Source organism: Gymnoscopelus microlampas (genome assembly GCF_963454915.1).
Source record: "Gymnoscopelus microlampas genome assembly, chromosome: 20".
NCBI classification, from domain to species: Eukaryota; Metazoa; Chordata; class Actinopteri; order Myctophiformes; family Myctophidae; genus Gymnoscopelus; species Gymnoscopelus microlampas.
The window spans coordinates 25,292,091-25,319,163 of NC_139957.1; the positions used below are offsets into that span (position 1 = coordinate 25,292,091).

Below are 27,073 nucleotides of genomic sequence, written 5' to 3' on the forward strand. Positions count from 1 at the left end.
AGAAGTGACGTAATACAGACGGAAGTTGATATTTAGCGCCAAACCTTGAGTGTGTTGTTGACTGTTGTTGTAGGATCCTAGTACTAATAGTTGCCATGGATGTTCGCAAAATAAAGACTAAAGTTTCTACTGGCTTCAAAATGCGAGGACTTATACTTCGACCGTATGTATATGAAATGTTCATACCGACTGCATTCATTTCGTAAACTGGGTTTTGTGTGTGTTGTTCTGCTCTTAATTCGCACGGATACAGGAAGAGTGGGCACCTAAACATTGTGGGCACCTCAATGTTAACCACTTAAACCCCATATTTCTCTTATTGTGGGGAAAGCTTGCGCTGTAAATAGCCGATCGACAAGCTCACAATGCGACGGGTTGTGAGCTTGTTGATCTGCTATTTTCAGCGAAAGCTTTCCCCACAATACGGATGCTGGGGTTTTAAGTAAGTACTACGTGTAGTAAATACCAGGCCTTAAATGTCAAATGTGTAAGCTTCTCAAATCATGTTTACTTTTCCATTTTCCATGAAAACAGCTGTGAACAACACTGACTGAATAGTGCTAATATTGTATTGTTTGTGCAATATAATGTCTGACATAAGGTTAATGTTGTGTTCTATGTTACAGTGAAGCCAGCAGGTACCTTGTGGAGGTGCTGGAGTCTGTCAGTCCTATTGAATTGGATGATGTCATTGAGAAAGTTTTGGATGCAGTGGAAAAACAACCATGTAAGTAAATCAGTTAACTTTGGTGAAAATGAAATTAATCCATTATTAAGAGCTGAGGCCGATTCTACAAATGCCTTCTAAATCCTGACAGTTTTCTGGAAAAACCTATGTTGCTATATCAGTGATGCTCAAACTTTTTCATGTCAAGGACCCCCAAAATTAAATGTATTTGGCCGTGGACCCCCATCTCAAAATATTGAGATGGGGGACCCCCAGAAGCCAAGATTTGAATTTAAAATGTTTGCTTTAAAAATGTATATATATTCGAAGATTTTCACAAATCTTTGCGATAAAAAAGCAGATCTACAAGCAGTGACGCGCTATGAGCTTGTAGATCTGCTTTTTTGAATAGCCAAAGTATAAAATATGGTTAAAGTGTTTAGAATCTAAAATGGCATGGCTGCTTAATGTGTTTAATGGGTTAAAGGAGTTGGAGATCCGATAAGGCAAAAATATTTGTAGTTTTAGCATAGTTACTTGTTTGTTTATCATCTCCCTATGTGCTTGCTTGTTGTGTTTATCTGAGTACTATTGTTCAGCCAAATGGCTAAAGAACCTTGTCTTCCATCAGTGTCCTCCAATATGATAGAGCTGTCTATCCTGGAAACCGCTGTGCAGGACTGCAGTCAATCATGTGATGAAGGACTGTAGGTTCTATATTTCCTCCTCAGTTGACAGTTTGAATCATGCATTGCCAAATCAATACTAGCAAATATGCAGTAGTGTTTAAAAAGAACTGTAGTACGGTTATACTTTAAAGTTGTATCTGTATGATTGTTTTGTAGTAAGAAGAGAATTATCTTTTCAAGTTAATTGATCCTTTTATTACTCATCTGTCATGTGGTACATTGATCAACTTGACAACCAATTAACCCATACTTTGACCTAGGCCACAGTAATTATATCTTGTACCCATAATAACAAAATTATTTCACTTGTTAATTAGAGTTGAATAACTCTTTTACAGAGATAATGTTTTCAACATCATTGGAGCTTTTGATATACCCAGATATATCTACAATGCAGAGAGGAAGAAGTTTGTACCGTAAGTGAAAGTTTCTATATCCAATCCATCATGTCAAAAAGAACGAAAAACTATTCAACTTTGATTGTTGCAAATGTTTTATATTTACACACCTCAAGCCATGCTGTAATAGTAAAATTGTTGCTGATTATTTCTCTGTCTCCTAGTATTAATATGACCAGCCACCCAACTCCCAGTTTGTGTGGTGTAGCCCGAGACAAGGCTGAACTCTTCAGGGAACGTTACACACTACTACAACAGGTCAGTCAGCTCTACTTCAGGATGCGTTTTACTGAGTGCTACAGTACGTTTCTGGCCAAAGCAGTGTTGCCAGATGGGAAATGTTAAATTGTCGTACCGGCGGCTTAAGATTCTCGTATTTGAAAGAAAACTATCGTACACAGTCAAAAAAGAGAAATCACAGGTGTAAGTATGTAATTTCCCCCCAAAAAAATCATAGTTAAGAAGAAAACGTCTTTTGAGACTCAGATTTGACTTATTTGCTGACTTATTTTGAGAAGCCAAACCAGATCCTGAATCAGCAGCCAGGGAATTTAGTAAATTCACACACTTTTTAGTGATATGGCGAAATTATCGTACATTTGGGCGTTTTGGCATTATTGATTGTATATCGTACAGATGGTAAAATTATAGTACAAATACGATAACTATCGTGCATTTGCCAACACTGGGCCAAAGCAAAGTCCCAAAACAACCTTTCTTTGTACACAGAAGTTCTGTGTATGGCAGTATTTCATATGAGAAGTTGTCTTTTACTTATTTATTTTTTTCTTCTGTAGAGAACACATCGGCATGAGCTCTTCACTCCCCCTGCGATAGGCGCTGCTGTGGATGAGGGCAGAAATAAGTTTCAGGTAATCACTAATCATTATCAGTATAACATCGAACTTCTAGCTTCAACATGATGTCAACCTAACTCAGTGAAATTGTATTTTGTAACACCTATTCTAACATGTAATTTTGATATTTCTTCTTTTAGCTGAAGACGGTTGAAGCGCTCCTGGGTAGCACAGCTAAAGTTGGAGAGGTGATCGTATTGGGAATGATCACACAGCTGAAAGAGGTGGCTCACCGTAGTTCATTATGAAGCACATACACAAAATATTGTTTTGTTCCTTGAAATTTTCAAAATGTTTTCAACCACAAAAATGATGGCTTTAAATGTACAATTTCAACATTATGTGTAATTTGTGTGTCTTGGTCTTTATACATCTTCTATATTCTAGGGTAAATTTTACCTAGAGGACCCAACAGGAACAGTACAGCTGGATATGTCCAAGGGAATATCCTTTCATTATACCTGATTGCAATATTGATGTGAATTTATGATGGCAATATTGATGTGAATTTATGATACAAGGGAACAGAGGAATATAATTGAGTCAAATGATGGGACATTGTATAGTTATTTAAATGAATATGTTTAGTATGGACAGTTTCAGGGTGTAAACAACACAGATGCTCTTAGCGTTCCAACATATGTGAACATCTGGTTTGTATAAATTACCCTGGGAAATAGCATAAAGGCTTTTTTTTAAATTATCATCACTTACCTTTCACACATCTCCTAGTAGGAATTAACTGTTGAAACCGTCTATACCTTAACCATGCTCTCACCAGTTCCATAATGGCCTATACACAGAGTCCTGCTTTGTTCTGGCAGAAGGTAAGAGGAAATACAAGCATAATGCCAAAGACCTACTGTACGATTTCTTTCAAAACAAGTATTATGTAGAGTTGTTCCGATACCGCTGCCAGTATACAGACCTGTAAGGGTTCATTTGGAACCCTGAGAGTCCCTGGACCTCACTTTGAGAACCACTGTCTTTTTAAACTACACACTGGTATCAGATCGGTACTCGGTATCGACCGATACGCAAGTTATTGGTATCGGAATCTGTATCTGGAAGGGAAAAAATGTATCGGTACATCTCTAGTATTATGCGGTGTAAAGTTCAGCCTTGTCCTCTCTCCTGTAGGCTGGTACGAGGACTCTGTGTTCCATATCAATGCTTTTGGGTTCCCACCGACAGAGCCATCTTCAAATACAAGGTCAGAAGCTTCAAATACTGTAGTACTGAGTCTGACACAGTTTTTTTTATGTAAGGGTTATGAGTTAAGTTATGTGTTACTTTTAAAGCTGCAACTCAGAACTTATTTTAAATAATAAAATGCCATTTTAACCAATCTGAGTGCTAGAGTATGTTAAAACAATATAACTAGTATATCGGCTGTGGTTGGAGGTGGAATCCCTACTCTTCCAATGAGAGTTAGGACACCTACCGGTTGACACCTACTGTACTTGCCTGAAGCTCATAAGCACAATATCAAGTGGGGATTTCATATTGAAGTTTGTAATTTGGTATCCCCTGTGGGAGACCTGGGTTCGAATCCTGGGTAGGAAATGAAACTTACAAATTGCAGCTTAAGTGATCCCTCACTTTGGTAGTAAATTGTAAAAAATCTGCATCAAAACCTGTATTCCTAGGGCGTACTACGGTAACATCAACTTCTTTGGGGGTCCATCCACCACGTCGGTCAAAGCATCTGCCAAGCTGAAGCAGTTGGAGGAGGAGAATGAGGACGCCATGTTTGTTGTTCTCTCAGATGTGTGGCTGGACAGTGTCGAGGTGATGGAGAAGATCCACGTCATGTTCTCAGGTCTATTGACTCACATTTATGTTATTTACTAAATCACCATTTTTCTACATTTGCATTCTGAACAATACTGTGCATACCTTATATGTTGGCAACATAGCAAACCTCAGTAAAAGCTAAACTGGACGGCTTTTTAAAATAAAGCCTATAAACTTTATAGGCTTTATTTTTGCTAAGCTGTCCAGTGTATTAAGCATTCCCTGCAAATTAACTTCACCTACTCGCCAACTTGAACAAGAATTATTACTTTACCTGTAATGCTCCATGATGAATTTCCTCTAATCATATCTCATAATGTTATGTCCATTCCACACACGCACATTCTTTAAAAAATATTTTATTACCACACATACACAATGTGTTGTTTTGTTACAAAGCTAGCTAACAGACACTTTTTTCTAATATAACAGCTATGTGCTTTTTGTCTGCTTTAGGCTATGCTGCAATGCCTCCTACCTGTTTCATCTTCTGCGGAAACTTTTCTTCTGCTCCCTATGGGAAAACACAGATCAAGTCACTCAAAGGTGAGAGTTAAACCCATGAAGACGAGTTAAACCCATCAAGACATGAGGTCGATTCTACAAATGCCTTCTAAATCAGTAGTTCTCACAATTTCACGATTTTTCAAAAATGTTCAAAAATAGCAGATGTACAAGCTCGCAGCGATGCGCTGCAAGCTTTTATATCTGACATTTTTTAATAGCCAATGCCAAAATCTAAAATGACGCAGATTCTTTCCTGGTTTTAATGGGTTAAAATTGTTAGCACTCAGTTTTCTATGTGGCATCTGGCGGTGTATTTAGAGGTGAGATAAATGATTGCCTATATGTCATTTACTGCAAATTATTTTTCATATCTCTTTAGAGTCCTTGAAAGCTCTTGCTGATGCCATATGTGCGTACCCCGCCATTCATGCCAGGTAATTTTGCTATTGTGGTTCTTCTCCGTTTTGTCCTGCTGAATTGTATTTGGTTGTTTTCTATTCAAGTTCAAGTAACTGAAAATACACCCATCATGGCATTGTATGTAACTCAACACATTCTTCCTCATCTTACAGTAGTCGTTTTGTGTTTGTACCTGGTCCTGAAGATCCTGGTCCTAGCACTATCCTGCCCAGGTTAGTATTAAGAGACATAAAGTCATGTCATTCATTGAGTGGGTTGGATAAATATGCATTTGTCTTATTTTTTCCTGCTCAGGCCTCCATTGGCAGACCATATCACTGGGGAGTTCAGGGACAGGGTACCCTTCTCAGTGTTCACTACCAACCCATGCAGGTGAATATGGGGCATTTAGAAATATTTATGATTCTAGGGCTTGCACAGTGTGCCAAAATATAAATTGCAATTCCATCTGCTCAGCAGTTAAAATATTTGAGCAGCTATATATACTGCATATATTTCCTAGAGCCATTGTGTTCTAGAGAACATGAATTCAATAAGAGTTGAAAAGTTATGATTCTTATAATGTTCTTCTGACCAGAATCCAGTACTGCAGTCAGGAGATTGTCATTATCAGAGAGGACCTGGTCAACAAGATGTGCAGGAACTGTGTGCGGTTGCCCAGTACCAATCTTGACATTCCAAACCACGTGAGTTTTTGGCTAAAAGTGTCCAATCTCAAAGCTTATACGTTGTTTGATACGTAGTTCTCGGTTACATAGCCATGGCATTGCAGCCTTTCCTTAAAACTGTTGGCATAATGCTCATGAACTTTGACTCAGGCTGTAGTGTTCTGGGACTCCCTCTTTCATTGGTGTTTTGCCTTGATTGCGTCTAAACCCTAACATTTAACTTCACTAAAACGATGCCTAAACCTAACCCTAACCTCACAAACACTATGCCTAAACCTAACCTCACAGAAATTATGCCTAAACCTAACCTCAAAACCCTGTCCGCCTGGGCGACAGTGACACACCGGAAAAGAGACTTTCCCGTAGTGTTCTGGCCTGTTTCGAAATGTTTGGATTCCATCCAAATATCAATCACACTTTTAACTATTAAATATTGTGTCCCTATTTCCCCAGTTTGTGAAGACCATCCTGTCTCAGGGTCATCTGACTCCTCTTCCTCTCTATGTCAGTCCTGTGTTCTGGGCCTATGACTATGCTCTACGGGTCTACCCCGTCCCCGATGTCATTATCTTTGCAGACAAATACGATCCATTCAGCATTACCAATACAGACTGCCTCTGCATAAACCCGGTATGTATCTGCCTATTTCTTTTAAATTGAGGCTAATATTGTGAGTGTGTAGGTACTTATATATGTATACAAAGATTTTTCAAAAATAGCAGATCTACAAGCTCTGGCTATGAGCTTGTAGCTATTTTTGAATAGTCAGTATAAAATAATGGTTGTAGCTCAAATCTAGAATGACACTGATGCGTTCCTGTATTGAATGGGTTAAAGACACTGTACTGGTACAGATGAAGTGGCCATTGTCAATATGTTGTCCTTTTATTATAATAGGGCTCATTCCCAAAAAGTGGCTTCACCTTCAAGGTCTACTATCCATCCAACAGAACTGTGGAAGACAGGTGGGATATTTTCCTTGGCTTAATGTTCAACGCAAGTTACTTGATAGATACAGAAATAAACTATACAAATAATGGTTGTTCTCTTGTTTTTACAGCAAACTTCAAGGGCTCTAAAGAAAATATGCATTTTGAAAATGGATCTGATGTGGAACAATGACTTTGTAAAATATGTTTAAGTGGTTCAAAACCCATTGTTTTATTTTGTATGTACCATTTATATTATGAACAATAAAGGTTCACATTGTTATATTACAAATGTCAAATATTTTATTTAACTATTTGTCAAATTTGTATTCATTTCCATTGAGTATAAATAGAAAGGTGCACTCAGACCATAAGTAATCCTTCCAGTCTTATTTCTAACATTTCAGTTACAGAGACTAAAGTTTGATGCCAGCGCTTGGAAAATGTTCAGTCTGTCATTTGGTTATTAGTAAGTATTTAGTTTTCACTAACAGCATCTTCCAAGCTGTTAGCAGAGATCTGGTCGGGATCTGGTGAATATAAAGTAGTTCCATGGTTTGGCGGGGGCCGCTAATTAAAAAGAAATTAATCCAAAAAAATAGCGTCATTTGTATTGTTGACAAACAATATTCAAAATGACCTTTTCTGAATCAATATCTATATAATGTTCAACATGCAAAGTACAAAAGGAACAGGAAATACTGAATAACATAATATAGTACAAGTACAATTGGTATACAAAAACATTTAGATATACTAGAATTTAAGGCAGTGAATAATTAAGGCCATCTAAGGTCAATAATTCCACTGAATACAACAATACAAAAAATATCACAAAGCAGTATTGGTATCACAAAGTAGGCTAAAACCTAGACCCACAGCACAAGGGATGTGATATGATAAGGAGAAATGGAGACTACAATCTGAAAACACAGGCAAGGAAGGAACCATTATTAATTAATTGGCTACAGGTTGATGACAGATTAAAGATCATGTCTAATATCAAGAGCCTCCTTTAGGCCCTTTTACCAGTGTCTAGTGTGGAGATCCAAAATGCTTCTCTCCTAAGAAATAGTGTGTTGATATCACCTCTAGGAGGCAATTATGACCTGTTTGATACCAATATACTTTAATGATGAAATACAATGTTTAGCCTCTGCCAAATAACAGCCACTGGGTTCCTGAAGTCTTTTCTTCTGTTATCACTCCCATGCTCTTAAAATTCTGTTTTTTTTAATGATCTAAAAGTTTTCCTAAGCCAAACCACGGACACACTTAATTAAATAGTTTACACTGGTGTGACTAAAAATCCCTGATTCAAAAACCTCAATTAACACAGCCATCAAATCAAGCTGGAAAAAAAAATACTTTCAATCAAATTTCACGTCAATGTGCAGTGAGCTTGTACGTTTGGTGTAGACAAAGACAGCGGTCCAAGTACAGTTGTAACTCAGGTCCGTTTTAATAAGAATAGAGGGTTTAAGTGATGAAAATAAAAATATAAAATATCAATACCACACTGTAGAAATACACTGCATGTAAATTTTAAAAGGTTAAGTATTTCCTTCTCAGCTAAATATTCCATGTATCTGTCTCTTGAGATGTGTCAGGGGTTTATCAACTAAAGGTTTATGGTTCAAAGCTTTATATAAACATTTTCACTGTCCATCTACATTCTAAAAGGTGGGTTAAGTATTATGTTCTCAGTAGTGTTTTCAATGTCTGTGTGGCTCAAGAGTTAATTCCAGGCTTTATTTATCGAAGATTTTACGGTTCAAAGCTCATAAAGAACAACATTTTCACTGTCCATTTAAGTTCTAAAAGGTGGGTTAAGTATTACGTTTTCATTCTTACCTTCCACCCCTGTGTAGCTTAAGAGATAATTCTTGGGTTAATAAGCTAAAGATTTATGGTTCAAATCTCCTACAGAACATTTTCACTGTCCATTTAAATTCTAAAAGGTGGGTAAAGTATTACGTTCTCAGCAATATCTCCCATGTGTTTGTGTGGCTCGAGAGGTGAATCTGGGGATTATCAATCCAAAGTGAAGGGTTCAAATCTTGTGAAGAACATTTTCACTTGCCATTCTAAATTTTAAAAGGTGGCCTAAGTATCACATTCTCTATTATATATTCTGTGCCGTGTAGCTCAAGAGATAATTCTCGGGATTATATGCAGAAGGTCCAAGGATCAAACCTACTAAAGAACATTTTCACTGTCCATCTAAATTGTAAAAGGTTGGTTAAGTGTAACATTCTCAATTATACTTTCCATGCCAGCGTGGCTTAATAGATAAATCCTAGGTTCTTAAACCGAAAGTTCCTGGTTCAAACCTCAAACAACCAATGAATTCAAATACAATACAACAAATGCCTCAATAAAAAGACAAACCTCTGATCAAATCAAACTGGTGCTGGAAAAAAAAGAACTCTTAACGCAATGAAACAAATTGTTGGCTTAAACTAGCCGGAACTAGCGTGAGGAGGGAGGTGGACTGCCTTGATGCTCCTCACCTTAAAAAGACCAAAAATGAACTGTGACGCGTTTTGAGCTTGTAGATCGGCTATTTTTGCTATTTTTGTGTGACAGAATGGCCCAACAGTATATGCGCAATGTTGCCCTCTGGAGTGAATGTGGAAATATAGTGGCCCTCTCCATCATCAAAGTTGCCCACGCCTGGTTTAGGGTTTAAATATCCCGAAGAGCATTTTCACTGTCCATCTAAATTCTAAAAGGTGGGTTAAGTATTACATTCTCAGTTGTATATGCCATGCCTGTGTGGCTCAATAGATAAATCTAGGGTTTATTAACCAGATGTTCAGGGTTAACATTTTGTGGCACAGCTATAGAAGTCCATCTAAACTCTAAAAGGTGGGTCAAGTATTACGTTCTCGACTGAGTCATCCATGTCTGTGTAGCTGAAGAGAAAAACCCAGGGTTTGTAAGGGTTGGAGGTTCAAAGCTCCTCGAGGACATTTTCACTGTTCATTTAAATTCTAAAGTGTGGGATATGTATAACGTTCCCAATTGCACTTTCCATGCCACCGTGGCTCAAAAGATAAATTGTAGATTCACAAACAAAAGGTTTCCCGGTTCAAAGCTCACTCAATACTAAAAAACAACTCTACTAAAAACAACTAATAACTCACAAGGTGCAAAATGACAAAACTCAAATGCCTCAATAAAAAAAAACTGCTCAAATCAAACTGGCGATGGGAAAAAAACACAATAATAAAAAACCTTGATAAAAGCAAACTAATGTGAGAAAATGCTTAAAAAAACAAAAACTAATTCATTTGTAAAAACGGTTATATGCATTTTTTTTAAAACACTTTGCTTAATATGTACATTTCTCCCCCTGGAGGTGGGCTCCCTCCATGCTCCTCCCTCTCCTACCGGAGCCAAAAGAGAGCGTGAGGAGGGAGGTGAGCTGCCTCGAGGCTTCTCGCCTTAAAAACACAGAAAATGAAGATATGCCATGACCAAGATTCAAACCCCCAACCTTCGGCTCGTGAAGCCTCTGCTTTCCTCTTGCACCACCAGGTTTTTCACACTAATTTCATTTTGGAGGTTATACTTAAAGTTTAAAGGAAAGGTGACAGGTCAATAGATGAAAATCCACAGCAAACACATTTTAGTACATTTTGATGCCAATACTTTTGAATTCCTGACTTTTACTTTAGGGTAGTGATACTTTTACTTAAGTAAAAAATGTGAGTACTTTTCCCACCACTGTTTCTTAGTTGTCTACTGTCTTGCATGCTCTTCAGCAGTGGTGGAAGAAGTAAACCCCAGCATCCCTATTCTGGGGGCAAACATTCGTCGAAAATAACAGAGTTACAAGCTCAAAACGTGTCGACGTGTTGTGAGCTTGTAGATTAACTATTTTTAGTGAAGAGATTTGGTGTAGATGGGGAAAAAGGCAAGCGGTCCAAGTAAAGTTGCAACTTTACTAAGAATAGAGGGTCTAAGTGGTGAAGTTAAAATATCAATACCACAATGTAGAAATATACTGTGCATCTAAATTCTAAAAGCATAAGTATTTCCTTCCCATCTGATTGTTTCATGTCTCTGTGGCTCAAGAGATGTGTCACTGTTTATGAACCGAAGATTTTAAGGTTCAAAGCTCCTAAAGAACATTTTAGCTGTCCATCCAAATTCTAAAAGGTGAGTTAAGTATTAAGTCCTCCAATGCATTTTCCATGCCAGCGTAGCTCAAGAGATTATTCCAGAGTTTTCAAACGTAAGATTTAGGATTCAAAGCTCCCACAGAACATCTTCCTTGTACGTCTAAATCCTGAAAAGGTGGGTTAAGTATGACGTTCTCAGTTGCATCTTTCATGCCACCATGGCTTAAGAGAAAGCTCTGGGGTTTGTAAACCAAAGGTCTGGAGTTCGAAACTCCTGGAGCACATTTTCACTGTCCATCTAAATTCTAAGAGGTGGTTTAAGTATTACGTTCTCATTTGGTTTGTCCATACCTGTGTGGCTCAATTGATAAGTACAGGGTCTGAAAGCAGGAGGTTTAGAGTTCAAAGCTCCTGAAGAACATTTTCACTGTCCATCTAACTTCTAAAAGGTGGGTCAAGTATGACGTTCCCAATTGTAACTTGTATGCCAGCGTGGCTTAAAAGATAAATACGTGGTTCATAAACCCAGGGTTCCTGGTTCAAAGCTCACTCAAAACAACTCCAACAACTAAACAAAACCTGAAAGGGTAAAACAACTAAAATGAAACTGTGGTCAATACAAACTGGTGATGAAAAAAAAAAACAATACACAATAAAAAAAAAAACACTATACAATAAAAAATACATCAATCAAATTAATGAGAAAAAACAGCTCATAAAATCGCAAAAAATAAAAAAACCTTTGCATAATATGTAAATATATTAAGCTCCTCCTCCTGGAGGTTGGCTCCCTCCATGCTCCTCCCTCCTACCGCTAAAAGAGGGCATGAGGAGGGAGGCGGGCTTCATCCATGCTTCTCGCCTTAAAAAGACTGAAAGTTGAGATCTTCCCTGACCAAGATTCAAACCCACAACCATTCGCTTGTGAAGCCTATGCTTTCCTCTTGCACCACCAGGCCTTTCACATTAATCAGGATTTTGAGGTTATATTTAAAGTTAAAGCAAGAGGTGACAGGTCAAAAGATGAAAATCCACAGGAAACACCTCTACCCCTGACAGAATGACTGAATCTACTAGATACACCCTCTGATGATCAGGGAAACGGTTCATTATGACAACTGAGATTTAGGTTGTTTAAAACCATCTGTTAGAAAACGTTTACTCTGACTGAGTCTGAACCCAGATTTACACTTTCATTGAAAGCAAACAGAGGGATGTTTCGTAATGTCATACAAATTCATACCCTTTTTGTCATTTATAAATTCCTTATTAGTTTCAGATGATCAAAACTATAGCATTTTTGGTGTTAAATCAAGTAGGCTACATTGTTCTCACTTTGGACTGGACATAAAAAAAGTTTTCAACTATAGTTATATAGTTATATAGTGAATTAAGTTTAAGAAAATACCACTTTGCACTCATGGCATGCAGCATATCAATCAAATCAATGATCAATTATAGGCTGAGCTCCATACTTCGTTTTGAGGTATTTTAGTGACTCAGGGATAACAAATTACGTAAATTGAATCCAACCACTTAAATGTAATGTATTTATTGCAACCAACAACCAACCAAGAGTGTTGCAAACGGCTGAGTTTGTAACAAAATGTCAAGGAAACTCACACAAACAAAGAGCGTTTAAATTATTTATTAAAACCCATGTAAGCGGCTGAAAATAGCCGATCGACAAGCTCACACCGTGTCGCAGTGAGCTTGTCGATCGGCTATTTTCTGCTAAAGCTTTCCCCACAATACGGATACTGGGGTGGTTAACAGTGCTTAAAGGCCAAGACCACTTTGATAAACGTTTGGGTTGTGTAGTTACCTTGCCATGATGCATCTCCAAAGGTGGGCAAGAGATCTAAAATAATTGCTCCATTGATAATTCAAAATATGCTCCTCATTAAATTACATTGTATGCTGAAACAGCTCTCAAAGTCACTCTTTTAGCACAAACGAATGCAAATAAAGTTGATTCAGACAATATGAAACATCACCAAACCCAGTACCATTTGTTTTTTAAATAAAAATGCTAGCATCCTGTTGATTTTGCTTCAAATAGTAAAATCAGCAGGAAGTTGACATTTTTATTAAAAAAAACAAACAGTGCTGGGTCTGGTGATGTTCTATATTGACTGAATCAGCTTTGTTTGGGTTCGTTTGTGTTCGTTTATGTGCTAAAAGCGTGACTTTGAGAGCTGTTTTACCGTACAATGTCAATGAGGAGCATATTTTGAGTGATCAATTTCTATTCAATGGAGCAATTATTTTAGATTTCTTGTTCACCTGTGGAGTTACATTATGGCAAGGTAACTACACAACCCAAACCTCTACCAAAGCGGTCTTGTCCTATAACAACCAAAATCCAAAAGATTGGAGTGCTCTCAGTGAGCTTCATGGTGGGAGAGAGGACAAGAGTGAAGTCCAGCCACCTGTTTTATAGAGGACAATCCAGGTGGGCCAGATCTCCACTGATGACACACTCCGCCCTCCAATCATTCTGAAACACAGACACCAAGTTAGTAACCATGACAACCACACCAGTTACCCTGACAACCCCCAGGGTTGTCACAAGAATTCAATATAAAAATAGATAGCTGTGCTGTGTACAATTTAGGCTGACAAGAAAGAAAGAAAAGAAAGCATTGTATAGCTTTCTTTTTTTTAAACAACAGGACTGTATGGCATTTTGTTTAAACTACAGTATTGTTCATTTTTTATGACACAGTTGATTTCTTATACTATTGTGTCAATGTAGGAACTGAATTAATAACTAGCTAAGCTCCCTTTTGCATCAACTCCTCCAAGGAACAGGCCATATGATGTAGTTGGCAGGGCTTTATTGAAGAAAAGGTGTCATTAAAAACAAACAATTAGACAAATAATCATACATTGATGATGATAATGAAGTGCATTCACACTGATTTACATTTCAACCTTAAAGTCACATCAGACAATGAGCATGAAGCTGTCACTTTTACAAACTGTAATAAAAGTTATCCTTGCCTGGGCTTACCTCTGTGCTGGAGGCTGACGACAGGGGAACAGGTTCTCCTGAGAGCAAGAAGCTGCGATGGAGAGATGAGTGAATGACATGGTCCAAGGAGTCTCAGATTTATTAAAGCAATTAAACCTCATTGCACAATTATCCAGTGGTGTAAAGTAACTAAGTACATGTGATCAAGTACTGTACTTAAGTACAATGTTGAGGCATTTTCACTTTACTGGAGTATTTCCAATTTTCAATACTTTTACTTCTACTCTATTACATCTCAGAGGCAAATATTGTACTTTTACTCAACAAAATGAATTTGAAAACTTTAGTAACTAGTTACTTTGGAGATATATTATATATTATATTATAAAACATACTTTAACCACTTCAGCCCTATTTTATACCTAGGCTATTTGAAAATAGCCGATCTACAAGTGAGCTTGTAGATCTGCTATTTTCAAACATTAGTACTTTTATTGGTACTTTAAGCAAGTAACCTTTTGAACACAGGCCTTTTGCTTGTAAACAGAGACTTTTTATATTGTGGTATTGCTACTTTTACTTAAGTAAAATATCTGAGTACTTTGTCCACCACTGCAGTTATCTTATTCGTACAGGTGTGTAGGTGTGTGTGACTCACCATGAGAGCCAGACTCCACAGCATTTAATTTGCATTTAATTTGTCGGCAATACTTTGCCACGCTTTCTCCCTGGATCCATTTATTGCGGCCATGTTTCCTTTCTTGCTTATTATACATTGTACTTCCTCATATGATTCCGGGGAGACATCAAATTTCTCTTTTGGGTCTTGAGTCGAACCAATTACTCCCGCGGAGACATCAAATTTCTCTTTTGGGCCTTGAGTCTTGGGACTCAAGGCCCAAAAGAGAAATTTGATGTCTCCGCGGGAGTAATTGGTTCGACTCAAGACTCTTTTGGGTCTTGGGACTCAAGACTCAAATCCTGGAAATCAAATCCTGGAAATGGCAAATCAGCAGACCCCAGATTTACACTTTCATTGAAAGCAAACAGAGAGGCGTTTCGTTTTACCCTAAGTAATGTCATTAAAATGTGTACCCGTTTTGTCATACATTAATCTCTTAGTTTCCTATAGCAATTTTAATCAACCAGAACTTTCTATATAACTTTTGTTAAATCAGGTACATTTGATGTTCTCACTTTAGACTAACATAAAAAGTTTTGTTTTTGATAAAGTACATTTGCTGTTCTCACTTTAAGCTGTTACAATATGGCTTTACAGTTTATCTAGTTTCTGAAACAGTGCTGTATTATGACCACAGCTCATTAGATTAACTTAATTTTGAGAAAATACCACTTTACACTCATGGCGTGCAGCATGTCAATCAAATCAATGATCAATTATAGGCTGTGCCTCATACTTGTGAACTGCATTCTGTATTGAGCTATTGTAGTGACTCAGGGATAAATTATTTAAAGGTAGGGTAAGTGATATTTTTGGGCATGGTTAAAAAGGTTAAAGTACTATATTCTGATAGTACTCTTGGCTACAGAGCGTTTGTTCGGTCACAGGGGCCTCTCCAGCTCTTTAGTAAACAGAATATAGTACATTTTCAGGTAGGTGACAACATTTAAGCCAATCAGGAGAGAGCACTGAAAATGCATTTTCCGTTTAATAAAGAGCTGGGGAGACATGGGACTCATTTTACTGGACACTCTATAGCAATGAGTACTATCAGAATAAAGAGCTATTTAACACTTATTTTAACCGAAGTAAATCACTTAGCCTACCTTTAAATTGAACCCAACCACTTCCATTTCATGTATTTATTGCCAACACCAATCAAGAATTAAATAAAACAAATAGCTATGCTGTGAACAATTTAGGCTATGCCAGGAATGTGAATGTCATGGTAACATGTCATGTGCATCCCTTTTTTACCTAAACTGGCGCTAACAAAAACAAAGTATTATGACATTGTATATGTAACCATGAAAGAGTAATAACAGCTGAGAAAATTCGACTACTCCACCTTGGGAGTTTCACACACAAGGAATCCATTAAAAGTGCTACGGTAACCACACTGAATTACACAGGTTTGTATTTGTAAAGAAAGGGAGCGGAGACATGCTTCTCAAGATGACTAAAGTGCATTTATTTGAAACCAAACACTGTATTAAAGCATATTCGGCCAAAGGCACAGACCAAATGAAGTTACTGTTGAAAGTGGTTTATTAATCAGAATCACAATTTTAAAAAGGTAAAACCACAACTACTAAAACACATACAGTACACTTGTACACCAGCACAGGTCGGTAAAAGCAGTACACAGTCAGACTGTAGGGGGGGGGGGGGAGAGAAGGGTTAGTAGGCTGAAGTTTCAAACAAATCGCTAAACCAAAAGGGCAAATGAAAAGACACCGCAAAACCAGCTTACACACTAGATGGTTTAGGTGCACACTACAGACAGACACAGCATGCAGTGGATAGAAGAGGCCCAAGAGCCCTCCAGACGGTCCTCCTCCACAGTCGCCTCCAACCTGATCTGGTTCACACAAGAAACAATTAAAAACTAGTGGCATTTGGGTTATCACAATGAAACCAAATACAACACAAAACAACAAGGGTCTAAAAAGGGGTAAAAGCAGAAATGGAGCTACGCCTATACAACAAAACAGTTAACCCCCCACAATGTATTATAATTTTACATAAAAATACATTATAATCAGAATACATCAACACAGTCCAGGTGTGTGTGTGAGTGTAAGTGTGTGTGTATGGGGGGGGCAGCTGATTCCACAAAGACGAGAGTGGACAAGCCTATAAGCAGAACTCAGTTAGAACCACAATATGAAGGTAGTCTACAGATTTACAAAGGCAACATTTCTGCACATATCTCAGCCCCAATATCTGGCCTACAACCAGCCTCTTGGTCATCAACACTGATGCATATAGAGAGGGGACGCCTGACAAACATACAATACGTCATTGGATCAACATTTAAAATAGCAAGCAACTTCAATTCATATAACATGCAACTACACATCAATAACTGGGGAAGGAAACAAGTCAGTGGAATGGGTGGCAAGGGCGCCGATACCGTGGGTGCTTCGGGGCTGAAGCACCCACCTGAAATGAGGAGCACCCACTGGGTGCTGGTCCCAAAAAAAAAAAAAAAAAAAAATATATATTTTTTATTTTTTTATTTTTTACTTTTTCAAAATCAGTAGTGGTGGGTGCCCGGATTTACAGTACCATAACCATTACAGTAGCTACTAGCTGTCTAACTCGGAGATCCACTCATTGGTGGGGGGGGCGCCGCGCGCGAGTATGAGGAGGGGGGGGTGCACGCGCTCATACTCGCAGTCAACGCGCAGCCGCTCGTACTTGCAGCGCGCTCCCATTTGTTTACGTTTTGCCGGCTCTAGACAGTCTTCACCTAGCAGGTAAATTAACACAAAGTTCACAAACTAAGAGAGAGAGGCTTGCCTTTACTGCACTAATAGCAAGATGAAGCCACCAGCACCTTCAGCAAAGAAGAGATTCACCCAGCAGAAACTAAATTTCTTCAAACCCGCCGAGGCGAACAGCACAGTCAGAGTGAGGAGGAGGAGGAGGAGGAAGCGGAGGATAGCACAGCCAGCTCCGCTGCTGATGGTGGTCGTGGTCGGTAAAGTCATGAGTGAGTCTGAGTTGACATTCATTGTTGTAAAATCATACCAGTACCACTGTACTATTGGCAAACTGTTAATAAAGTACCCAAAGAAAAAGAATGCCTTTTCTTTCGGCCGCGGGTGGGGGGGCGGGGGAGTTTAAACATACTCAGTTCAGAGTACATTTTGTGTACTGAATAAACCGAATTAACCGAAATAAAGTTACAAAACCCCCCCAAAAAAGTTAATTATCCGACCCAAACCCGCAAAATTTTTCGCGCACGCGCTTCGCGCGTGCGCGAACGGGCCCCACATGCACGCGCGCTGCGCGCGCGTGCATGTATGGCATGTTGGGCACCCGCATGTGTTTATAAATATCGGCGCCCTTGATGGGTGGGTTAGAGATACCGAGTTTGAATCAGTCCGGTCCAGTCCTTTGGTGAATCCGATCCGGTTTTTGTGGGCCGCCACAACCGTGACTAGACGGCCAGTATAACTCCGTTCAGTCCACGAAATCCAGTCCGGGGTTTCCGCGTTGCCGCTGACGGAACACAGCTCCTGCAGACAGCTCCGCTGTAGGAGGAGAACGGTACCATGAATGACAGCCCTCTTTGCAACCGGCACTTTCAAACTATGATAACACACGCTGGCGTGATCACTTTCCTTTAACAGGAGTATTTAGAAGCACATCAATAAATCTCTGCCACTGCTGCTCTGCCGTCGTCACCCGTCTGGCTCCAGCGCCTCGACACAAGGAAACAGGAGGACTCGAATTAGTCTCCACAATCACTCATACAGAGCCTTAACATATACGCTAGCCCTGAAACATGACTGTCATTCCATGACAGTCATGGTGCCAGTTGCCCCTGGGTTTTCGCGGATTTCTTTTTGTTTAGATTGCCAACTCTCACATGTACATAAACGTTCAGATTTCAAATATAAAGTGCTTACCACAGAGCCACGGATGTTACCTCGCGATGCGGACCACATTAAGCACCCTTATCTCCCGTATTGTTCAATAAAAAGCATTTTAATCCGATCGCCGGCCATTTTCTCCAAATTTTCTCCGATACTTTCAACCATGCGACACCTAATGGTTGGGAGGTGTATTGCACTCTGATACATTAAAAAAAAAAAAAACCTGAAAAAAGGAAATGGCCGGCGACGGGCTTAAAATGCTTTTTATTGAACAATACGGGAGATACGGGTACTTAATGTGGTCCGCATCGCGAGGTAACATCCGTGGCTCTGTGGTAAGCACTTTATATTTGAAATCTGAACGTTTATGTACATGTGAGAGTTGGCAATCTAAACAAAAAGAAATCCGCGAAAACCCAGGGGCAACTGGCACCATGACGCTTGTGTATACAAGCGTCATGTGAACCATGGCTACATATACGCCAGAGAGGGGAATAGTTACTTTCCTTTATCTGGACGTTAGAGAGCGTTGACACTGCAGAGATCGGGTCCTCAGCGATGTGGAGAGAGGAGGCGAGTCAACGTTGCGGAGATCCGACCCACGGTGTGGTGAGGAGAAGAGGTCTGGTCCACGGGCGCAGCGTGGAGAGAAGAGGAGAGTCAACTGGAGAAGAGGAGGTCTGGTCTGGCGTGACCCGACGGCAACAGCGGCAGCAGGCAACTGTCTGGATGGCGAGAGAGAGCCCGAGGTAGGAACCTGGTGTCCCTTTTATATGGGCGTGGAGTTTTACTGGCGAATGAATGCCTTGATATCAGTCTGATGCACACGCCTCTGTCACAGCACCTGACAGGTGAACAATACTGTGGCATGCATACAAGTTCATTGTCCATCACATCAAATATAACACAGTAATCAATAAAAACACAGCAAGCATAATCAAAATCACAGCAAACTATAAAACTCACAATATAAAGTAAACCATAGTCAGGCTGCTTAACCATTGGCCCTGTGCATTCTGTGACAAACTAAATGGCATTATTCACTCTATGACACTTACACCTGAGTAATGCGGCTGTGGACACAGAACATTGAATGTGAACAAGTCTCCCTGTTGCATACCGCATAGCTTCACAGTACTGTATGGCATTTTTTAAATTAAGTATTGTATGACTTGTTTTTATGAACCCAGTACACCACCTGTCTGTCTGTGTGCTAGACAAGAGAACCCAGTACCCCACCTGTATGTGTGCTGTAGAACCCAGTACCCCACCTGTCTGTCTGTGTTTTGATTGATTGATGTATTTTATTTAGTAAGACATGAGAACAACAGTACATGGAAGTACAAATTCACAATACAAGGTCTACTAAACTGGTAGACTCATTAAGCACTGAGCTTGTTTAAGATGAGATCCCCATGCACACAAATCATGATGACATATAAGAGACAGACAGATATACACACAACTATGCGCCTGGATCCTCTGGTATGAAGTGAAGTCCTGAGCATCTCTACTATAATAGATTTGGTAGCAGGGCCTTGAAGCACACTATCCAAAACACCACAACACTTCTAAACACCCTGTGTTTTTTTTATTATAAAAATGGCTGACATGCATATATATATATATATATATATATATATATATATATATATATATATGTGTGTGTGTGTGTGTGTGTGTGTGTGTGTGTGTGTGTGTGTGTGTGTGTGTGTGTAAATTACTAGTTTCATCATTTTAACCACTTTATCCATTTTATACGCTGGCTATTCAAAAATAGCAGATATACAAGATCAAGATCTGCTATTTTTGAAAAACCTTGAAAGTGTTTTTTTTTTTTTACACATCTTCTCTTCTGGGGTTTTCCTGGCACAAAACATTTTCAGATGGGGTTCGGCAGCCAAATGCATATCATTGTGGGGGGGTCCTTGACACGAAAACGTTTGAGTACTAACAATCTTTGGTAATAACTTACGGTAGCAAGCTACCTGGCCCCCACCCGGACCATTATTTTGACTCACTGAAACGGCGGATGTTATAATACAACAACATCCGGCCAGCCAGGCCCCTTCTGGACGTTTAGCGACGTAGCCGTTAGAAATCTGCAGCATAACAAACATCTCTCACTAAAAGGTAAGAAAGGCCTCATGAATACAGACACGAACACTTCTCACCAGTTAGGACTCGGTAGATGCACAGTTGTTTAGTGGCGACGGTAGTGACATAATTATGTTGATATAATAATACATAACATAAATACACAATTGAGCGGAACAAAAACATGCTGTGATGAGGGCATGAGGAACAGCTGTTGGTGAGCTAGCATGAAGTATGTTCTGATGATGGATCAGGCTAATGTACAGTGTTGCCATATTTTGTGAGATAATAAGCAACTAGGTCTAGGGAAAACAAGCCTAAAAGAAGCAATTAGGCCGCATGAGCCTTTTGTAAACCGATAACCGATATGCTATCGGCAATTGAAAATGGCAGATCTACAAGCTCACATAAAATGTGGAATATTTGGAAAATTCGTTTGAAACATTCTAACAACACAAATCCTCCCTGGCACAGCCTTTTCATGAAAATATTTGAGAACCACTGGTTTAAATAGTAATAAAACATTTTTGGAAGCAAGCCTAAATAAGCAAGTACACTTTAGAAACGAGCCCAAAAAACTGCAACCCACAACTACCATTATTTACAAGCAACTTACAGAAAAAGCCGAAAGTCGCTTATAATAAGCCGACATGGCAACAATGCTAATATGCGCTTCAGTAGGTAGTGTAGTGGTAGCTAAAGATCATTAGCCTAGCTACCACGTTCACCAATTTAAAATTGCGTGACATTATATAGGCGATTTAAAAAAAAACATCGCGAAAATAGGCATATATACAAGCTGAAAAGGTGAACTCTACGGTGTTTTTCAGACGATAGTTAACTTGACTGAAAAGGTTCCCATTTATTACCTATACTTTGGGGTCCTGACGTTACCCCAGATAACGCTAGAATTATATTAGGTGGTGAAGATTGTGATATGTGCTAAACTAGATCTAACCACTCAAACCCCATGTGGGTAACTGCAGTCCCTCAGGGCTCAATACTAGTGTCTTTTCTGTTATCGTGGTGAAAGCTTTTGCTGAAAATAGCCGATCGACAAGCTCACAATCGCGTTGTAAGCTTTTCGATCTGCTATTTTCAGCGAAAGCTTTCCCCACAATACCGATGCTGGGGTTTAAGTGGTTATGTCGAAAAAAGGGCCAATGGGCAGTGGGGTTGTACTTACTAATGTGGATCTTCTTGGATATCCGGAGTTTCCCTCTAACTAGCCTACTGTGTCTGTGTTTTGATTGATTGATTGATGTACTTTATTTAGTAAGACACGAGAACATCAGTACATGGAAGTGCAAATTCACAATACAAGGTCTATTAAACTGGAAGACTCATTAAGCACTGAGCTTGTTTAAGATGAGATCCCCATGCACACAAATCATGATGACATATAAGAGACAGACAGATATACACACTGCTATACAGAATGTCATACAATCAGCTTACAGGTTACTGGCATGAAGAGTGAAAACATGTACAAGAGAAAGTGAAAGTGTCGTAACTCTTCTTTAATCCACGGTTCCCATGTAGGTAACCGTGGCAGAGATGGAGGAGGATATCGGAGAGCTTGCTCCAGCTGGGGAAGGCGATGACGAGAGCGAGAGTGAGAGTGTAGAAGACATATTTGACTTGATTGCTGATGAGGACGAGGAGGAAGAAGATGAGGAAGAAGTGGAGGATGACCAACCAATCGATACGGAAGCGTCTGAGACTTATGAGCTTGACTACCCTGCAGAACGCAGTGGTCATGTTGCAGTGGCTGATGGGAATTGCATGTATGTCTGGGGTGGTTACAAGGTACGGATCAGTTAAATCACATTGTATGTCCTATCAAAAGGAGTTGCATTACTTATTCAGTAAGATACACTACAGGCTGTAGTTTGCCTTCGTGTATTCATCATTTATTTATCTATGAACATTGTTTTATTTCCCTAAATCATCAAGAATGCGCAAACCCTTGGATTCCTTGACTTATATTTGCCAAGAAATGAGATCTGGGCATACAATATGGAGACTGGAGTATGGTAATAATATTCATACCTCTGTTGACAGAATATTAGCAACTAGCACAAACATTAGACATAATTAGATAATTTGCATAGCATAATGAATGTGAATGGAAGCTGATTATCCATACGTATTTACAGGACAAAGCATTTAAGTGTTGGAGCTCTGCATACGTCCATGTCTGGCAGCTGTGGAGTGTGTTTAGATGGAATGCTGTATCTCTTTGGGGGCCATCACGCCAGAGGAAATACAAACCGGGTAAAGTTTATGTAATCGACCGTAATTGCGCAGCAGCAATTTAGCTCTTAACGTCATACTTGTGTGGTTGGAATGCAAACCCCCACCCCTGTGTATGATGTAAAAGCAAAATGTGAATACGGAATTTAAAAGCAAACATACAAGCTAGTTAATAATGCAAATGTTAGTTTGTATCCTTGTTTATGTACAGGTTTTATCATCTCATCTCTGTACTGTGTTACATAGATCTATCGTCTGAACCTGAGAGCTTCCTCCCTAGTCTGGGAGGAAATGAGGGATCTGAAGGGACTCCCTCCATCCTGCAAAGACAAACTTGGATGCTGGGTCCAGCGAAATAGGTGAGAGATTAGGGGAAAGAAAATGGAGCAAACTTATAACTTTAGGTTATTAGTTTTTTTTTAATGCAGACATTGATCTTTGCCAAAGGTACTAAGTGAGATTTGTAAATTGTAAGGTGATAACAGCTTATTCAGATCAGTGCTGCTAGGGTCTTGACTAGAACAAGACTGTACACTTATGTTCTTTACTGCATTTATTGGCTACCTGTCTGTCAGCCTTATCATTTGGTCTTAAAATTGTGTTTATGTTAAATGTCTTGTAAAACATTAATCTACAAGATCTTTCAGGCTTCCCTCCTTCCATCCTTGTTCTCAATGATTAATGTAAAGGATGCAAAGTTTTCATCAAGTGCCAAGTTGTTAAAATAGCTTATTTATTAACTAAAACAATGGGAAAATGGCATCTAATAAACACTTAAGTTAAAAAGATTATTACATTGAACAAGGAACTGACCGGGGGAACAAAATGGTAGTCCTCCTGGGATTTCCCCGACAGTATGGAGACTGGGAGCTGGTTAACAGCAGGTGCTGCTGGCGGCCGTTCTTGATAATAAATAATGAACCCAGTTTTTTTCTCCCATTTCTCATATGTGTCAGGTTGATATTCTTCGGAGGCTATGGCTACGCTGCACAAGGAGCTTATCGGGGGATATTTGAATTTGACGAGACATCCTCATTTGTGGTGCGTCATCAAATATACTCTTCATATTTTCAAGTGAAACATAAATTGTGTATTATTTAGGAATCCCTTAGAATTTCATTAAATACATAGACTATAATGATGAATTTTAAAATGAAGTTGATTCTGTTTGTGTTCCTACTGCAGTGGGACAGCCCTAGGCGTGGATGGAACAACCATGTTCACCTCCTAGACCTAGAGAGTGGTACATGGAGCCAGCCCATCACCAAGGTACAGCCAGCATCACACACCTGTACATGAATACCCATTTTCATCTATGAAGTGAGACAAAAGCTTTAATAATGAAATTACTTCCATAGTCACATATGAATGGGTATCTTATGATGCAATTGGAAAAGTGAAATTGTAAATCTAATTGAAACACCATTTTCTCATATAGGGGAACGCTCCATCCCCGAGAGCTGCCCATGCATGTGCTACAGTGGGCAACAGAGGTTATGTGTTTGGAGGACGATATAAGGTAAGAAAAAATACGTAACCAGTTTAGGCCCACATCTGTTATTTGATTGAGAATGAGAGATGGTTCAATAAACCATTCAAAAGCACAGCAAATATTATTATATGGTTTATAAAATTAGGTTTCCATATTTTGCTTTGTGTAATGGCTCCTTTGTTCTACCCAACACAAAATTAAGAGCATCACACTATCTTGTTATTCTATCCACAGGACTACAGACTAAATGACCTGTACTACATTGATATGGACACATGGGAGTGGCATGAAATGTAAGTTGCCTATATTAGCAATTATAGTACTAATATTATTATATTTTCCCTCTTAAGTCCTTCCTTTTTGAACATGCCTAGCCTACTATCACTCTTTCCACTATAGCGCTTTTATCCAAAGCGCTTTACATAGATTGTGCATTACATTCACCCATTCACACACAGATGGCGGAGGAAACCATGGCACCAACCTGCTCATCGGGAGCAATTAGGGGTTCAATGTCTTGCTCAAGGACACTTCGACACTAACTCTGGGGGAGCCCGGGATCGAACTGGGAACCTTGCGGTTTCCCGTTCACTCTACCCTGAGCCACTGCCGCACTAACCCTAATTCCAAGCCTCTGTTCTGACTCTTGCAGGAGTGTCCCCCAGAATGGTCCAGTGGGGCGATCTTGGCACTCATTCACCCCCGTGTCTTCTGACCATATCTTCCTCTTTGGGGGCTTCACCACAGGCAGAGAGACCTTGAGTGAGTCAAAGGCTAAAAAGTGGCAGATGTCTAGTCCCAGGTGTAGCCTTTAGCCCCCACTGCTTGTATAAACAGTTACATTCCAGTTATTTATATTCTACTGTCTTAAAGGTGACGCTTGGCTGTACTGTGTGAGTAAAAATGAGTGGAAGCCATTCAACCACAGTCACACAGCGTGCCCCAGGTAATTCTCTTTTTGTATTCAACGCATGTTTGTGTTAAAAGGGTATATTTTAGCAATGTCTGATTACATTTTTTATGCTTCAGGTTGTGGCACACATCATGCCCTGGTACAGATGGGGAGGTGTTCGTCTTTGGTGGTTGTGCCAACAACTTATTATCTCATCATACAGCTGTGAGTTGCACATTATAATTAAAAGCATACATATAAAATCATATCTTGCTTCAACAGGGTCACTAATATTCTCTTTTTGTCCTACAGGCCCACAGCAATGAGTTGCTGGTTTTCAGTGTTCAGCCTAAATCATTAGTCCGGTGAGTACTTACTGCAGAGATTGGGAGAATTGCACACTGGGCAAGACCTAGCTGGGTGAGAGTGTCTAAACGGAAGTACCAGAATTTGGCGGAAGTACCGCCCAAGGAAATGACGTTGACTATTTACAAATTTGTTGACATTTTCCGTGAATGAAAAGAGTGTTGTGGTTGTGATTTTCCGGAGCAAATGCGTACGACGGAAGTATTATAATAGACACTCCCTGCTTTAGGTTGTGACAAGGCTTTTCTCTTCACAGATGATTAAGGCTGGGAGAAGTGGCATTAGATTTTACAATGAAGAAACTCAAAAAGTTCTGTCTTCTAATGCCTTGTCTGTTTTTTATCAGGTTCTGTATGGAAGCAGCTCTCAAACACAGAGATCGTCTATCTAGTTCCTGGGACTACTTGCCTAAACACCTTCTGCACAGCCTCCAACAGAGAATGAACGGCAACACACTGGGCTCTTAGTCAGGAGAGGAATGGCTTATTTATGCTTCAGCGACTCGTGTCGACACTTGTTGTTACATTTGTCGAGTGACATGTCACACACTTGTTCACCTAAGCTTAAATTAGCCTAAAGCCATCAGACTGCTGTTGAGGATGGCAGGATAATATTTGTGTGTGAGAGAAAGATTGAAAGTGATAGGTGGTGTTCAGAAGAAGGCAGTGTGCTATATGCATGCAAAAATGTGATAGCTTACTGCCACAGCAGTGGGCAAAGTCAATTTGCACTGCCGCCAAGTTGCACAAGGGATTTTCAAACTAGCGGATGTCAATCAGTCGCCCTTAGAGCTAAGGTTTCAGTGGACTACAGTAGCCAGTGCTCAGGCTTGTTCAAGCTTTGTATGTGCTTTAGCCAACCCTCTGTTCTACAGGTACGACTAAGGGTTCATGTACTGAGTTTTCCTGAAATCTAACCAAATACACAGGGTGAAGTATTGGAAGCAATTCTGGTCCATTTCTTTTTCTCCCAATTTACCATGGCGGACTTCTAGTCTCCACAGTGGTGGGCAGGAACTTTTATCCCTGCGCCACATATTTTAGTACAAAAGAGATTGTAAAGCTTTTCTTTTTGCATTAAGTTTCTTGCACACAGTCTGTAGTGAACGTTCAGGTCATACTTGCCAGTATTAGCCATATATGGAGACAACTGACCTGCCCAAGTCTGACTTCAGGGACTCTCTCCAACTAACATACCTAGCTCTGACATCAGAGAACCCCTCCTGGAGGCCCACATATGGAGCTAACCGAAACATCCAGGACTGTCATCATAGACCCACCTTTGGGCATAACTGTCATCGCTTGGTCCATATACGGATATGACATCTGACATCACCGTAATGTCACTAGCACCGCGGCCAAA

The 27,073-nt window shown here is 39.6% G+C and overlaps 1 protein-coding gene across 1 annotated transcript; it reads left to right on the forward strand.

Annotated features, from left to right (window-relative positions):
* The first annotated feature begins 49 nt into the window (after positions 1-49).
* On the forward strand, positions 50-27,030 carry pole2 (polymerase (DNA directed), epsilon 2). Its single transcript, XM_084044586.1, has 32 exons — positions 50-163; positions 627-727; positions 1,299-1,374; positions 1,695-1,772; positions 1,919-2,012; positions 2,552-2,626; positions 2,752-2,835; positions 2,999-3,055; positions 3,390-3,438; positions 3,752-3,824; positions 4,261-4,433; positions 4,865-4,954; positions 5,295-5,349; positions 5,488-5,547; positions 5,630-5,707; positions 5,913-6,021; positions 6,457-6,633; positions 6,901-6,968; positions 19,150-19,357; positions 22,248-22,514; positions 22,662-22,741; positions 22,865-22,982; positions 23,208-23,320; positions 23,918-24,002; positions 24,147-24,230; positions 24,400-24,480; positions 24,688-24,746; positions 25,106-25,215; positions 25,327-25,399; positions 25,483-25,570; positions 25,658-25,710; positions 26,058-27,030. Exons 1-32 carry the CDS (start codon positions 96-98, stop codon positions 26,176-26,178), a joined length of 3,105 nt encoding a protein of 1,034 aa, XP_083900712.1. The 5' UTR covers positions 50-95; the 3' UTR covers positions 26,179-27,030.
* Positions 27,031-27,073: the final 43 nt, after the last annotated feature.